We start from the raw sequence: 16,070 nt of genomic DNA, 5'->3' as shown, positions 1-16,070 counted from the left end.
CTTCTCGCTCCGGAGTCAATCTGATCAAAAAGCACAATGATCCCTTCTGAAGCCACCAACCCAGGTGCTGAGATCTCCGTCATTCCAGACAGACCAGACTTGGAACAAAACTCAGAGAAAGCCGAGAACGTGAAAATAGTGACTGAGACCAGGGACACACGCTCCCCTAAAGAGAAAAATGAACAGGAGAATGCTGAATCGACAACCAAAAAGTCGCTTTCCTTCAAGCTCGCCTTCATAGGGCTCGCAGCGAGTCTTTTCGTATTCCAGTTGGATGCAACATGTCTAGGCATCGCCCTCCCAGTAAGCCTTAACACCCATCCTGATCCGTATGGCACGCAAATACTCATCCCCATCGCTAGACCATTGCTGGAGAACTGAAGGCCTCGAGTTTAGAGTCATTTTGGGCAAATTTGGCGTATACTCTTTGTGGTCTGGTAATGCAACCAGTCTGGGCCAGCATTTCCAATGGGTTCGGTCGGAAACCTCCTCTTTACGTATCTATGGGATTATTCTTCATCGGTTCCATCGTTTTTGCTACGGCGCAAAATATGAACACTATCATCATTGGGCGAGTCCTCCAGGGTCTGGGTGGTGGAGGAATTGACGTTTTGGCTGCAGTGATTCTCGCAGATATGACAACACTGGAGGAACGCTCAAAATATCTGGGCTTGATGGCCATTCCTTCGGCTGTTGGTAATATCATGGGTCCTATCGTTGGGGCGCTTTTCGCTACGTATGCCTCCTGGAGGTGGATCGGATGGATCAACATCCCATTGCTTGGAATAGGGACACCGATGATTATCTTCTTCCTCAAACTTCGGCCTATCCCACTCGATGCTACGCTCGCTGGGAACTTAAAGCGCCTTGATTGGATCGGAATGGCGCTTTTCATCATCGGAATCTCGATTTTTGTTATTCCCCTGAGTTGGGCGGGCTCTTTATACCCATGGCCCTCTTGGCAGACTCTCTTTCCAATGTTCTTGGGAGTTGTGGTGCTCGTCGCTCTCGGATTCTACGAGGCAAAGCCTGCCAATCCCATTATTCCGCACCGCATTTTTCATACAAAGACTGGAAATATCACTCTGGTAGGAGGCTTTCTCCACGGTATGGTGCTAGTCTCCCTCTTGCAATATTTGCCCTTACTCTACCAATCTGTCGAGCTCCAAAGCGCAATATCATCCGCTGTCTCCCTGCTACCCACTACTATCATCAGCGTGTCAGTGGCAGCAGTTTCAATGATGATGGTACCGTTCTTCGGGGGCTATGTGTGGCTTCTACGACTTTCTTGGGTCATCCTTACATTAGGATCAGGCTTACTGGTGCTCTTTGACACAGGGGCATCAGCAGCTGTGTGTTATGGGCTTCCTATTCTGTGGGGTCAAGGTGTTGCACTACTACGTCTTAACATTCTTCCTATGCAAGCGAGCGTCAAGAATGTTAATGACACAGGCTTGGCCATCGCGCAGTTTCAAACTACTCGCCTGTTTGGTGGCCTTGTCGGCCTCACTATCTCTTCGTCCATTTTCAACAATGTGTTCTCGAAATCTATTACTCATACTACAGTTCAGCTGACGGGGGCCCTAGCGCCGCTGAAAGATGTCTCTAATGCTGTGAGCTTCATTGACTCGTTGAGATCAATACAAGTCTCTGCGTCAACGCTAGACCAGGTGTTAGGTGTCTATCTGCAGTGTTTCCGTGCTATATTTTATGTGATGACCGGGCTAAGTGCATTGGGCTTGGCGACTTCAATCTTCCTGGATGAGATAAACCTTAGTGGCAGGGAGCTTGGGAACCAGCGCTTTGAAGACTAGGCTATAGTCTCAATAATAAGCTTTAGTGCTACAAAATCTCGGGAACAGGGTTCATACAAGCCGTTCCCCCGCGCATTATGCCCGCGACTATCAGCCGCAATGTCCTTTCAGTGGAACTAATTGGCTCTCTGGTATCCGGCGAGTCATGTTTGCGAAGGTTTTCACTGGATTTATCTGTGACGGGGTTTGCATTTAGTCAACGTTGCATCGATTGCGGTGGTTGACGGCGATGACCTGCTCACCTATTGTGACTTGCATTTTGCGTATTGCGCAAAGTCACCGGAACGAGTGCATAAAGCTTGAAGAGTGGTATCGTTGTCCAACTTGGCCTCGTCGATATGGCCCAGGCGGCAACTGTCGAATCTGCTATGGCGCGAACTGGTCAATTGTCAGATGTGGTTGCACTGAAAGTCGAAGACAGCGAGAGAGCTGAGTGCCCTTTTTTCAACGCCTCACACGTTCTGAGTGTCACGGCGTAAGGAAATACTCTCGGGATTCATGGTCCCTCAAAGTTATTTCACCAATGATATCAAAGTTGGTGGTCTTGTCAACCATACAGAACCTTACTCGGCGCATCGTCCCGCAAAATTCGTTAACACAAGAAATATCCTGCGCTTTGCGAGTGTTGGTTGGACCAACGCGTTGCCCTACCACACATGTGTTGATGTATTGACCGAGAAGGTCCCCCGAACGGCTGCTGCGCTTCAGGCTATGGTGGAGAAGACTCATAAGGGTTTGACTCGGTGTGTGCCCTATGAAACCATCCTGTGTACCATACCACGAAGTCTCGGGCCCTGATGAAGAAGTATGTATCAGTGTCTGTGTTAGAACGGAAGCATGGTATTTTGCTCTATAGAAGAAGAGAAACCATCTGGTCTAATTACATAATGAAAGAAATTGAGGTTAGGGTATTCATTTGGTCTATATTCTCTGAAACATAGCTCTTGTTGACTGTGTAGAATCTCAATTTTCAGAACCCGATCCATCACTGATCTCATCTACCGCATCAGGATCTTTTCTACCAGACAACTGGCTTTCTTGATTGTGTCTTCTTGCCCATCGAGCAAGAATCTCTCGGCACTCCTTTCCTTTTTCCATGTCCCAGGCCGTTGACCCATTATGTTCCTTGATACCAAGATCTACCCCATGCTTCAAGAGAAGCTTCACGATCGTTGCATGACCGTAAATCGCGGCAGAATGCAAATTGGTTTTCCCATTTGCCAGTTTGTAATCTGGCTCGGCTCCATGATCAATCAACAATTTTACGGCGTCATAATTTCCAGTAACAACAAGATTTGTTAAAGGTCTAACTCCCGTATAGTCAAAGATGTTTGTATCTGCTCCATGGGCGAGGAGTTGTTTCAAGGCAGGTACGTTAGTGATCAAATAGAGGCGTACGCCCGTACATGTTCTGGATATGAACATCGGCATCATTGTCAAGAAGTACTTTGACCATATCCTCACTTGGCTGACAGAGATGTAATGGTGTAAAGCCGTCGTTATTCTGCCGACTGGCAGATGCACCACGTTCGCAAAGTTCATGAATCAAATCAACTGCATCATAAAATTCACCATTGATAAATGCAAATATCAGAGTTTCGCCCAACCCATTCTCGACATTGATCTCGGCCCCATACTTCAAAAATAAGTCAAGCATAGGCTCCCGCTCTGGAGATTCCAAGTAACAGGCCATCTTCAGGGGACTTTTGTACTCCTGATAATGGGATCCATATCCTCCATTTTCGTAGACATCAACGTGCAATGAATCAGACGCCCCGTGCTCCAGTAGAACCTTGACAGTCTCAAGATTACCGCATGTAGCAGTTACAACCAAAGGCGATATCCACCATAGTGAGCCATTAGCTGTGTTCGTTCGGATTGGCCCCATGGTCGAGGAGTAGCTTGATAACAGCCTGGTAATCCCGGGTGTCCTCCGACCTCTCTGCTACTCTCACATCGAACATGGTGTCATCGTCAAAAATCTCGTCTCCAGGAGGTTCCTCGTCTGAGCTCCAATAATCTTGTATCTCCCTCGGGTGGCGGAAATTGGTGTCCTTGCCTTCAGCTACGGCCAATGTCAACGGAGGTCCACATGGTCCCCAATCCGTATTGCAAAGATCGACTTGGGCGCCGTGCTCGAGGAGTAACCTTGTCATGTCCACATACCCCTCTCTCGCGGCTCCCATCAATGGCGTAGCTTCTCCCAAAGTGAGATGCTTGTAGGCATTTACATCTGCTTTCAATGACAGCATACGTTTGGCTGGGGTCAGGAGGCCATTTGAAGAGCACCAGAAAAGAGGCGGGCGCTTTGAGCGAATGTTTCGCTTGTAAAGATATGTGATTAGCAAGTCATAAAGGGCATGATTAGTTCGCATGAGAGCGGAAACATCCCGTTCTGTGGGTAGGTTCTCTGCGATGAGGAGAAATATTTCGTATGGGAAAACGTTGACCATTTTGGAGGAAAAGTGATACCGAATGAAACCGCGATCCGAGTTTATGTTACCACAGTGTCCAGCTTTTCTGGAAAGTTTCGACCGCCGTATCCAAAAGCAATTGGATAAACATGGAAAACCGCACGCTTCAAGCGTGGAGCGAGATATGAATTGTCGCTTCAGGCATGAATGCTGAGTCATGAAGTATTTCGCCCGTGGACTCAGTGCTTCCAACCTCCAGATCAGATGAGGGATATCAAATGGAAAAGTAGTAACAACGCTTGCGCCTGTGTGCTTCACATTCCTCCCTTCTATGCAATGAATACTCCTCTTCAATTTTGTTATGTCTTCGGGGCGACCTAGATCTACTCGAGTGGATTTGAAGACTTCTAAGCTCATGCTTCAATAGGAGTTTCGAGCCTGTGATATACGCTGGGAAAATGAACCCTGGTCAGGCTGCAACCGAATCACAGGTCATTAATTGGGTTTAAACGGGTTGTTTAGTAGTGCTAAGATCAGTTGGCCTGGAGAAATATCGCCTTGGTGTCACCAGTAATCAAGCTTACTGATCGGTGCCACGGCGGTTTTAAACTCTTTAACAATAAGCTTTTATATTCAACTCTGTTTAACCGCCATTCGAAAAGCTTTGGGAATAAGTGCGCAAATCGCTTCAGTGTGTTTACTATAAATCTAGACTCTCATCGGATCATTTCTGAGGATGAGATGGAACTCTACGTCTCTGCTATTCTATATTTCGATGTCGGTATTACATGTCAACTTCTGATTAATGTGTCATTGTATCCCCCAAGAGTATGTCTTAAATGATGCTAGAACGCTGTTGGACTCTCGAGAAATAAAGCGGAGGGGTTAGTCTCCTTCGGGTCCCCAGGTGTCAAGCCGAAAAGGGTATGCTGCTGAGCGTCTTGATGCGAGGGCTTATATCATTGTAATTATTCCTTTCATAAAATCTCACATCAAATGAAGGACATTTATAACCAATAGGTGCAGCTATAAATAATTTTTCCATGCAGATCATGAATCCTGCATACCTCAAATGTAGCGGTCTAGGCAAATCGGGGCTAGCAATAAATGCTAATCGTAGTGTCAGATGAAAAGTTGAAGCTGAGGCCAAAACTGAACTGTGCATTATAAGAGTACATAATGAGTCTGTTCAGATGAAATTGAAAATGTTGAAATATCAAAATATCAAAATTTGAAATCGAATGAATCTGATAGCGTGGGGTAAAAAGGGACCCTTGCCGCCTTAGGCACCAAGTTATCACGTTGACATGAGGCTGAAGTTGATGATACAAATCTCTGGCATCCAGAGACTGATTCTCCCCAAAAAGGAAAAACAAAATAAGAAATCTCACAGTAACGATCAAAGTTGTTGTGAGACCCACCGATCTTACGGCCCAGCCGCTTATCCAATTTGTTTCTCTTTTTCCCAACTTCACATTTCCCCCCCCCCAACATCCATCTTCCCTGGGTTCAGTTTATTCGGTCCCTTTTGAAACTTTGCCTTGGGTTCTATCAATCATAAACTCTTATTCGTCCTGGGAGCTCTATCCCGCGCTGAACTTGCCCCCCCCCCCCGCCACACCTCCGCGCTTCTCTCCATTCCCCCTCCCCCCTTACTCCAAACTCAGAATTCAAACGACATTTCAGTCTCAGCCAAAATGGATCGGGCTATAGCACGCGCCGTGACCGAGAAGCAACCGGTCCCGGAGATCGACTTCACATTGCACACGATGGAGGATAACACGCAGGTCTCGACAATGGAGAGAGTGGTCAAAGGTAATGCAGTGGTCTCGGTCGCTTTCGCAAGATTTAATCTGATTGCTAACGGTGTTTCGTGACAGAGGTCCAAGCGCCTGCTCTCAGCTATCCTCCGGATGATATGTTTTGGTCGCCAGAGGACCCCTCCAAGCCCAATCTCCAGTACCTCAAGCAACACCTCTATCGTGAAGGTCGTCTTTCAGAAGAACAGGCTCTATGGATCATCCACGCCGGTACACAGGTTTTGAAAGCCGAGCCAAATTTGCTCGAAATGGATGCGCCCATCACAGTGTGTGGCGATGTTCACGGCCAGTACTACGATTTGATGAAGCTGTTCGAGGTCGGCGGTGACCCTTCAGAGACGCGGTATCTGTTTTTGGGTGACTATGTGGACCGTGGTTATTTCAGTATTGAGGTGGGTCGTCCGAGTTCGAGTTGCGCTAAATCTTGAAGAACTACCCTGACCATATGTCTCCGCAGTGCGTCCTCTATCTCTGGGCATTGAAGATCTGGTATCCCGATTCACTTTGGTTGCTGCGGGGTAATCACGAATGTCGCCACTTGACAGACTACTTCACCTTCAAGTTGGAGTGCAAGCACAAATATAGTGAACGGCTGTACGAGGCATGCCTGGAATCCTTCTGCGCGCTGCCGCTGGCGGCGGTTATGAACAAACAGTTCCTCTGCATTCATGGTGGTCTCAGCCCCGAGCTGCATACCCTCGAAGACATCAAGGCTGTATGTATCTGCCCTATCCGTATTCGGAATGATAGTATTAGCAGAGATATATTGGCAGAAAGCTAACAGACATAGATCGATCGCTTCCGCGAACCCCCAACCCACGGTCTTATGTGCGACATCCTTTGGGCTGACCCTCTAGAGGAATTTGGGCAAGAAAAGACAGGCGATTTCTTTATTCACAATAGTGTCCGTGGTTGCTCCTACTTTTTCTCTTATCCTGCGGCATGCGCGTTTTTGGAGAAGAACAATTTGCTCTCCATCATCAGAGCACACGAGGCCCAGGATGCCGGATATCGCATGTACAGAAAGACGCGAACCACTGGCTTCCCTAGTGTTATGACGATTTTCAGTGCGCCTAACTATCTGGATGTTTACAACAACAAGGCGGCTGTCCTGAAATATGAGAACAATGTGATGAACATCCGCCAATTCAACTGCACCCCGCACCCATATTGGCTGCCTAACTTTATGGATGTTTTCACTTGGTCTTTGCCGTTCGTTGGTGAGAAGATCACGGATATGCTCATCGCCATTCTCAACACCTGCTCGAAGGAAGAGTTGGAGGACGAGCCCCCCACACCTGTGTCTCCCGTTGAACAGAAGGATAAGGATCCAATCTCGCCCCCGTCAACGGACCCCGAATCCAGCGAGTTCAAGAGACGTGCTATCAAAAACAAAATTCTTGCCATTGGCCGCCTCTCTCGTGTCTTCCAGGTTCTCCGCGAGCAGTCCGAGAGTGTCACTGAGCTGAAGACGGCGGCTGGCGGTCGTCTTCCTGCTGGAACCCTCATGCTGGGTGCGGAAGGTATCAAACAGGCTATTCACAACTTCGAGGATGCCCGGAAGGTTGATATCCAGAACGAGCACGTGCCCCCTAGCCAAGAAGAAGTTATCGCAAAGAGTGAGGAGAGTCGTCGTGTGGCCCTGGAGCGGGCTGAGCATGAGGCTGCCAACGATGCTGGGCTCGCCACGGTTGCTCGACGGATCAGCATGTGAGTATTTACTTGGAGAGATTTTGCCACCATCCCATTTCACATACTAATTAAAATCATCAGGTCTGCTGGCTCAGGCCGCCCCCGTTCTCGACAGAGGGATCCTCCTAAGGATGCCTGATCAAACTATGATGTGGCCGAGTTGATATTATGACACGATCTATGCATTTCTTCTTCCTGTCCTCCAGCGCACACGCCTTTTGTCCCGACACGATCGATACGATACCCTATCTATCTGCTTGATCCTAACCCTCGCCTGGCGATTTAACCTGTGAATCCACAACTCTAGCGATAAATAGGACTGTTCAGTTAAAATGTGTGCTTTTCCACCCACCTTTCGTAGCCAACTCTGCAACTACAGTAGGGAAAGGGGTTCATGTATTGTAAATATTGACATAATGATCAACCTTATTTCACCCAAGTTATCTGGTAGCCACGTCGAAGTAAAGTATGAAACTACCTATGAAGCCCGTGATGAACGCCAAGGCCCGTTCCCGCATCCACTTCCGCTCAACCAAGTTCATCCAAGTGCCATTGCGAGAACTGCCCTACAAAGCTCGCTTCACTGCGCCCCAATGGCTCCAAGATTGCGCAGCGCGCTCGCAAAGAGCCTGTCGCGTCCACTGGATATCAGCGCTGTCTTTTACTGCCCCTCGTGCGCGATCTGGCGACGAACCTTGTCCGCGCGCGCCTACACCAGCCGCAGCATCGACAAACCCGACACATCTCGACGAGTCGCCAGAGCTCAAAACACAATCGCAGCATCGGCTTCCCGGACATTTACCACATCCTCCATTATCACTGCGAAGAGCGTGCCGCCGCGGTTCAAGGAGCTGCACGCCGCACTCGAGGGAGTGAAGGATGCCGCCCTGGAACAGGTGAACCTCAGTCGGCTGCAATTCGCACTGCGAGGATTGGAGTCTGAAACGCCTCTTATTAGAGTAGCTGGTGAGTTTCTGGTTATATGATCCGGCTATTGCTCTCAGCATTGGGTCTTCCTCAAAGAAAGCATGGCACTAATTTATCTTCGATTCGGACTCTAGTTCTTGGATTGAACGATGCCACCTCTGCACGAAAGCTTGTTCGACTACTACTTGCCGACCCATTGGCACCCCGGGAAGGCTGGGAAGACATTCTCGACTCATATGATGCCGATTCATCCCGAGGACTGCTGATCAGGTATGGACAAATCTTCTGTCTGCGGGTTTGACCGTCCGTGACTAGTACTGATTTGAAGGATCCATTCTATAGATATGGCGAAATCTCACAATCCATCCCCAATGACCTGCTACCAACGATATCAGTGCCATCGCCCATCCTGAGGAAGGGCAATTTGGAGATCCTAGTCAGCACCCTAGGCTCTGAGCCTGACCACCACGCCGCTACGTTACACGCCGACACCTTCCTCGTCCCGACAGTTACTATCCAGACCTCGCACTCCGGTCGGCATAATTTTGTTCGGTATCCCGTGCACCGCACGATCGTATGCGGTCGTGGCGTGGATGGCCTGCTATCATACAGCACAATGATCGGTCGGGCAGACCTGAAGAACGAGGCCTCTTCAGTGCGCGGGGCCATCGAACTTGCAGTGGCAGACCAGAAATCCACAAACGAGCGAATGTCCCTGGTAGATGTCGAGCGTGCCAGCACAGCACTGGATAAATTCCGTGAATCCGTCCATAATGCTTCCGACTACGAACGTGGGTGGAATGGCAGTGGCGTGCAACCTCTCATCGATTGGCTTGCAACTTTCTCGGAACCATCCAGTGGAAATGCATTGAATCCGGCATTGGTCCCTCTGGTGGAGTCCCTTGTTGACGCGGCCGACGCTAGTGTAATCGCCAGAGACGCCAAGGCGCTCCATGATCAGACTTCCGGCGTAGCCCCTGAAGAGGTTCGGTCCACCTTGGACCGAGGCGTGACTAGCTGGGCCGAGCGTGCTCACTCTGAGCTCCGCAGTTCCCTCGATGCAGGACTGGCCAGTCCACGCTGGCGCGGCCTTGCATGGTGGAAACTCTTCTGGCGCGTTGACGATGTGAGCATGATTACATCTGAGATCTTGGAAAGGAAGTTCCTTCGCCGGGCGGAGCAGGAGGTCATCTGGACCGTGGGCAAGTACCAGCAGGCCGGCCTGTTGGAAGAGCCTCCATCTTCAATTCCTGACGCTGCGAAGGATTCTGCCATGCCTCCCTGGCCAACCCAGATCCCCGACCTTCGCACCAAGCTCCTCACCAGCACGGTGCCATCCCTTCAAGCCCTCGCCCAGAGTCTGGTGCTTTTCAGCGTGTCCACCACGACTCTGACTTCTGCTCTCTCCGCTCTAACGTATGTGGCTATTCCATCGGCGGGTGTGTATGAGTCCTGTACGCTTGCCGCCGTGGGTTTGATTTACTCTATGCGTCGCCAGCAGAAGAGGTGGGATGTCGCCCGTACTTTCTGGGAGGAGGAGGTCCGCGAGGAAGGTCGCACCTCGCTGCTGGAAACTGAAGTTGCTCTTCGCGGTATTGTACGGGATGGCGGCAAGACTGTTGAGGATTTATCTGATACCCGTGCACGAAAGTCCGTTGCAAGAGCGAGAAAGGCTTTGGAAGACGTGAAGGTGTAATCTGCGCTATACAACCATCGAATCATGTACTGTATATGTATTGCCTTTTTAGGATAGAGTTCTAGAGCTGCAATGTCTGATATGTATGATATTGAACCATATGGCCATCTACCGCGTTCCAAGGTTAGGATCCCGTTTAGGAAACACATGTGTACATCAGACCCGTAAATCTCCACAATGCATTTTGGTTCTTTTGGTTGCGAAACAGCCTTGGGAACTCCGTACAAGAAAACCTTATGCAACTAACGAAAATGGAATGTGGCACTCTCTACTCCCGTAGACCAAGGGCTATTTAGAATCTTCGAAGAGATTCGAACCAATATATCTTGTACATCCGAACATGATTTGCTCCACAGCCGATCTTAATACTAAATAATGCAATCCTTCTATACTCAAGTGCCGGTGAGCTAGAACACTAAAAAGCTTCGCATCTTCATGGACAGATGTAAGATCTGAGACACGGAGGTACAGAGAGTGTTGGATCGGGTCATTGCAGGGAGAATATGTTACATCTCAAACGGTATGGTCTAATCTGAGTATAGTCCGTACTAAAGTTGACCATATATATCTCAACTCCGATAGGATGAAATAAACAATCTCTTATAGATCATTATACATATGTTTCATATTGGGCGCAGCACCAATCTTTATACCGGTAATTGCAAATTTCCCCTATCGAATCCCAAATAGGGGGCGATATAATTTCGAAGTTTCATATTGCGCCACTTAAGCCAATCCCCAAGCCCAACGTGGGTCACTAAGATGGGTCTAGTGGTTTAGTCCAGGAACGCGCCGTTCGTTTCAGCGTCTCAGATATCGACGGAAACTCCACAGAACCTTTATCTCTCTAACTCCTCTGTTTTTCCCTCTGGCGCCAATGCCGGAATTCCTAGATTAAGCCCCCCAGGATGGTTGCTCATTTTAATTTCGGATGAACACCCAATCGTAGTAAGGGATGTAGAGAGGCTCAGACTACTGTTCTAATGCCAACGAGTCCCCAGCCTGCTTAATATCCTAGATATCAAGGGATTGGCCGACTCATTAAACTCAGGCCCCTCTCCAAGCACTAAAGGGGGATTGGCGCCTCATTAATGAAGGCCTCCATTTTTTTTGACCTTTTCCCGCCTTGAAGTACTTGATCCCCGTGGGCTGCTCCTTAATTCCTTTGCTCTTCTGCGTTTTTCACTCTTTTGCCCTATCTCAGGGTCTGTCACTCATTACTCTTGTCGCTCATTTACTATTTTGATTCTTTTATTTTGAAATTCAAAGTGAGTTCTTCTTTTGGAGGCGTTTTTGAATTGAAAATAGAGTTGAGGCTGATATACGCATCTTCAGGGATATCCTTTGTTTACTGACGTCAGGAGAAACGCGTTTGATCGGTAAGTCGCATATTTACCCTTCTCTCAAATATCCCTACGGGGGAAGTGGTGTACCAACCCGGCAAGCAAGGGGTCATTCCTCTACCCTTGTATCGGAAGGGAGCATCGATATAAGATTGCTAGGACGATCGATTGGACTCCTCGGAGTCTTTTTCGATCGATGTACCTGTGATGTCTTGACTTCACATCCAACTAACATACTGCTCAGTATCTACACTCACTCGCACTTTTCTTCACGCCTAACCGGTTGATTCGGTACTCCTGGCGAGTCTGTCATTTACAATTCCCTGAGATTATTCATTCGTTTTAAGCCCGTCGACACGGCTCAACCGCCAACATGCAGGACATTCGACTGACAGCCATTGCGATGGCCTGTCTTGCGCTATTCCCAAGCTATACAACTGCTTTCTGGCGTCTTCCTTGCCGTGGAAGATCTGGTCTCGCCCGTATTGACCCCATTGTAGAGCCAGGCAAGGCCTCGTCTCACGCCCATGCGGTCCATGGAGCTGGAGGTAACGCATTATCCTAATTAGAACTTGTTCTATGCATGTGCTGACTTGTGGTTAGGCTTTGGCATGAGCTCCAGTCAGAGCGAGCTGCTCGAATCTGATTGCACCTCGTGCGCAGTGACTGAAGACAAGTCTGCTTACTGGGCTCCCGCTCTGTACTTCATGCACACCAACGGCAGTGCCCAGGTAGTTGATGAGGTTGGAGGCATGCTTGCGTAAGTCAGATTTTTGGCTCTCGCAGTGAGAATCTGCTAACACTCGACCAGCTACTACCTTCTGTATGGACAGGATATCAAAGCTTTCCCAGATGACTTCCGCATGCTGGCAGGTGACCCCTTCCAGCGTAACTTCACCTGGCCCGTTCCCGACCCTCCCAAGTCCGAGTGGTCTGGTGCCCAGGCCTCGCAGGCTGCTTTGCGCCAGAAGGCCCTTGGTTTCAACTGCTTGAACTATGAGAAGACCCCAGAAGACTCCCTCAAACGCCACCACCTGCCCGACAAGGAGTACCTTGATGCGCATTGCACCGATGGAATCCGATTTGAGTTGATGTTCCCATCTTGCTGGAATGGCAAGGATGCCGACTCCCTCGACCACAAATCCCACGTCGCATACCCATCTCTTGTTATGGATGGTACCTGCCCCGAGGGTTTCGAAACTCGCCTTGTATCGCTCTTCTACGAGACTATTTGGGACACATACGCTTTCAAGGGCGTCGATGGATATTTCGCACTCGCCAACGGTGATCCCACTGGATACGGATACCATGGTGATTTCATGCACGGTTGGGAGGATGGCGTCCTACAGGAGGCCATTGAGACTTGCACCAGCGAGACAGGTATCGTTGATGAGTGTGAAGTCTTCACCATTCAGACCGAAGATGAACAGCGTCAGTGTGAGTTCTCCATTCCATCCGAGATCAAACACGAGAATTGCCACATGCACGACGACGGATTGCCCGGCGGCATGCCTGTCGAGTGGGGCCCAGAACGCGCCGTGATGAAGCACGCTGCAACCACCACCGCCAATGTGATTACGCTTCCCACCATTTCCATTGCTGGTATCTCGATCGATCCCAACACTTTGCTTGACAAGTTCCATGCGACCAGCACTGCGGAGCCTACTGCCGAAGCTACTACTGCTTTCACTTCCACTTCGACTCCCTCGCCAACCCCGACCCCCGTCACATCTACTGTTATCGATCCCATCACAGAAGAGATCATCTATCTCCAACGTGATGTTGTCGTCCTCTGTGATGAGAATGGCGACACGTACTCGACTAGCACTGGCCCCATCCGGACTGTTTCTTCTACCATTACTACCATTATGGAAACCTCTACCGCCGTTTCCTACGTGAAGAAGGACACTGTTCTGGAACCTGTGGAACCGGTGCAGGCTGCTGGCCACGCCCGCAGACATCTTCATCACCGCCACGGACACAACTAGGTTTAACAACCTCCGTTGTGGGTGTTTGGAACCCAATGCGCAAAGTTCGCGCGTTCTCCTTTCTGTCACCTTGGCCGAGAGGATATACCCCATGCTTCTACCTCAAGTTGAACGTTGAACTTGCTGGATTGTACCCCCGGGAGCTTTGATTCATGTAAATTTATTTTGTTCCGATTGTTGGACATCCTCTAGTCAGTCGGGGAGGGTGTGCATTGACCATATTGTCGTTCTCGTGATAAAATTTTAAATAGTCCTGGCTGGTACACAATTTAACCGCATTGGTCGATAAGAATCTGGTGTATGTAAAACATACAAGCCTCTTTACTATTCTAAACATCTAAACCTTGTCATCTTAGTTATCCCCTGTCCTCGTGTGACATCATATCAATGGGACAGCAGCAATGTACAACGTAGGTCTCACACTCCACCTCTCGCAAATTAAATCATTTACCTATGTTTCATCTCAACTCAACCTCTCAGCAGATGTCTCGGCAACTCCATGCAAAGCAAAAACCAGGCTACCTTCGAACAGTGCGCAACGGTCATGCTGTACATACTCCGTGCGACATCCCGTGGGACAGATGGGACATAACGAGCGACGAGACCATCAATTCCAAGACAGAAGAACAAAAATTGCATTGTAGGTGACAATGTATGAGGATATTTGAATCTTCTCTACCACTGAGAACTATCCAACTTCCTCAATTACAGACATGTCAAGTCAGCGTCGCAACGATGCATACCAACTGTCTTGCATTAGTGTCTCTCCCCCGAGCCACCTCTCCGTGTAGCACTATGCGCAACATGGGCACCAATTCTCCGCTCCAGTGCTGTCATTCAAAGACCCTGTTTTACGTGGCCAATCAAGTGACATCGCTAGTCTCTTACTCTATTACTGAGAATAGGTTTCTAGGTCATGGACTACCCGAAGAAGGATATCTTGCTTCGTTGACGAGGGGTAAGCTACTATTTTTATAGGTCTATGCAGACCTAGGCTGTTGAAGCATTTGGAAATCGTATTCTCAGACTAGTAAGTTATCGATATCTATGAAAAGGGTTGCACGCACTCCTTACGCGAGGTAGTATGAGCTAAACTTCGCTGTCTCTGATGCGTCAACGAATCTATCAGCCAAGCTAAGTGAATCCCAAATCTCAAGAGCCCAAATTAGGCCGCCCTCGATGTTGGATTTATGTCAATATAAAAAAACAAGATCCAGCTCTAGGCTCCGAAGGGAAGCTCACAACAATAGCACCCCTATCACAATCCTGGTATCAAGTTTATTTATACCTACCAATGAACCTTGACACTCTCATAATGGAATCCCTCCACCGAGTCTACCTCTTTCTCGCATTCTTCCTCTCGGCCACAATGGCTATCCCTCAACAAACTGCCTCGATCACTATGACTGCAGCTCCAGCGGTGATCACCCAAGGCCCCGAGCTCAGATGCGCCCAGGGCCAAATCGCCGTCTACACGACAGACTGTACATTGGGGACCCCAGTGTCATATTGTTTCAGCCAGGAGCCTCCAATTGAGTGCGCACAGGGATTCTTCCCGTCAGTTTGGCATCCAGATCATTGTATGGAGCAATCGAGCTGTTTCCCGCTCAGCGAACCGTGGATTACCACCTCATGCTCGAATGGGGCTATTCCGTATTCGACATCGACCATATACCAGGGCACCTTGGTGGGGGGCAAATCGACTGTGATCAGGGGTAGGTTTGTTTGTTTTTCGATACCTTTGTTCCTATTATCTCACGAGATAAATGTTAAGCGCCGAGGCTAATTTGAATGTTATCGACTCTTGTAGCTGTCTCCTGCTCCTGTGCTGCATACCAATGGTACAGCATGACCCTACTACCAGGCTCGTCGAACTATGATACCTTCTGTATGCCATACAGTTCCTGTCCACGGGGTATGACGACCTCCATCTCGGTTAATGAGTACTGCGCCACTCAGTCGGGCGTTTGTTCGGATATCCCTTTGGAAACTGAGTTTTGTAAATGTGCCAATGCGGCGCAGACTCCGGTCTATCCTGACTGGCCTGGTGCTAATCCAACTGGATGTGAGTTTTGAAGTTATGGCGATATCTGTACTTTTGACTTTCTTAATGGATGATTAATGTTACTGGGAAGTGGGGATGAAAGAATCAAGTAACGTGTCTGAAATAATGAGTGATATATTGCACCATTTGATTCTACACATTTCGTGATTAGCCTGAAGCACCACTGCCCCAGTTTTATGGGAAGGTCCAAGCTGGCGGCGTCCCAATCGGGAAATGGCAAGTTCCGCCTTTACCGGTGTTAACTTAACCCCGCATCGTCTATAAAGTCTGTCTACTCTGCTTGCTTTACTTCATCTCACCTTTGAATTTAA

General features: G+C 48.8%; 8 protein-coding genes across 8 annotated transcripts; 6 read left to right on the top strand and 2 right to left on the bottom strand.

Moving 5' to 3' along the window:
• Nucleotides 1-36: 36 nt before the first annotated feature.
• Nucleotides 37-1,814, top strand: N7517_009766 (MFS-type transporter sphD; the record flags this gene model as incomplete). The annotated part of the gene is made up of 2 exons (XM_056727489.1): nucleotides 37-303; nucleotides 363-1,814. 2 exons carry the CDS (start codon nucleotides 37-39, stop codon nucleotides 1,812-1,814), a joined length of 1,719 nt encoding a protein of 572 aa, XP_056576061.1.
• A 338-nt stretch (nucleotides 1,815-2,152) lies between these two features.
• On the top strand, nucleotides 2,153-2,612 carry N7517_009765 (uncharacterized protein; the record flags this gene model as incomplete). Its single annotated transcript, XM_056727488.1, has 2 exons — nucleotides 2,153-2,289; nucleotides 2,327-2,612. The coding sequence occupies 2 exons, from the start codon at nucleotides 2,153-2,155 to the stop codon at nucleotides 2,610-2,612; spliced, it is 423 nt and encodes a 140-aa protein (XP_056576060.1).
• Nucleotides 2,613-2,777: 165 nt separating this feature from the next.
• Nucleotides 2,778-3,507, bottom strand: N7517_009764 (ankyrin repeat domain-containing protein; the record flags this gene model as incomplete). The annotated part of the gene is made up of 2 exons (XM_056727487.1): nucleotides 2,778-3,151; nucleotides 3,213-3,507. 2 exons carry the CDS (start codon nucleotides 3,505-3,507, stop codon nucleotides 2,778-2,780), a joined length of 669 nt encoding a protein of 222 aa, XP_056576059.1.
• Nucleotides 3,508-3,673: 166 nt separating this feature from the next.
• On the bottom strand, nucleotides 3,674-4,267 carry N7517_009763 (ankyrin repeat domain-containing protein; the record flags this gene model as incomplete). The annotated part of the gene is made up of 1 exon (XM_056727486.1): nucleotides 3,674-4,267. The coding sequence occupies one exon, from the start codon at nucleotides 4,265-4,267 to the stop codon at nucleotides 3,674-3,676; it is 594 nt and encodes a 197-aa protein (XP_056576058.1).
• Nucleotides 4,268-5,925: 1,658 nt separating this feature from the next.
• N7517_009762 (serine/threonine-protein phosphatase 2B catalytic subunit) lies at nucleotides 5,926-7,879 on the top strand (the record flags this gene model as incomplete). Its single annotated transcript, XM_056727485.1, has 5 exons — nucleotides 5,926-6,043; nucleotides 6,109-6,440; nucleotides 6,506-6,763; nucleotides 6,839-7,758; nucleotides 7,822-7,879. The coding sequence occupies 5 exons, from the start codon at nucleotides 5,926-5,928 to the stop codon at nucleotides 7,877-7,879; spliced, it is 1,686 nt and encodes a 561-aa protein (XP_056576057.1).
• Nucleotides 7,880-8,156: 277 nt separating this feature from the next.
• N7517_009761 (uncharacterized protein) lies at nucleotides 8,157-10,363 on the top strand (the record flags this gene model as incomplete). The annotated part of the gene is made up of 3 exons (XM_056727484.1): nucleotides 8,157-8,706; nucleotides 8,802-8,937; nucleotides 9,010-10,363. The coding sequence occupies 3 exons, from the start codon at nucleotides 8,157-8,159 to the stop codon at nucleotides 10,361-10,363; spliced, it is 2,040 nt and encodes a 679-aa protein (XP_056576056.1).
• A 1,716-nt stretch (nucleotides 10,364-12,079) lies between these two features.
• N7517_009760 (DUF1996 domain-containing protein) lies at nucleotides 12,080-13,694 on the top strand (the record flags this gene model as incomplete). The annotated part of the gene is made up of 3 exons (XM_056727483.1): nucleotides 12,080-12,254; nucleotides 12,310-12,466; nucleotides 12,518-13,694. 3 exons carry the CDS (start codon nucleotides 12,080-12,082, stop codon nucleotides 13,692-13,694), a joined length of 1,509 nt encoding a protein of 502 aa, XP_056576055.1.
• A 1,315-nt stretch (nucleotides 13,695-15,009) lies between these two features.
• N7517_009759 (uncharacterized protein) lies at nucleotides 15,010-15,770 on the top strand (the record flags this gene model as incomplete). Its single annotated transcript, XM_056727482.1, has 2 exons — nucleotides 15,010-15,409; nucleotides 15,505-15,770. 2 exons carry the CDS (start codon nucleotides 15,010-15,012, stop codon nucleotides 15,768-15,770), a joined length of 666 nt encoding a protein of 221 aa, XP_056576054.1.
• Between the last annotated feature and the right edge of the window lie 300 nt (nucleotides 15,771-16,070).

The sequence above is a fragment of the Penicillium concentricum genome (assembly GCF_028827145.1).
Source record: "Penicillium concentricum strain IBT 3081 chromosome Unknown utg000004l_segment0_segment0, whole genome shotgun sequence".
Taxonomy (NCBI): domain Eukaryota; kingdom Fungi; phylum Ascomycota; class Eurotiomycetes; order Eurotiales; family Aspergillaceae; genus Penicillium; species Penicillium concentricum.
The sequence above is the reverse complement of the archived record's forward strand: the minus strand, read 5'-3'. Positions and strand labels throughout refer to the sequence as shown.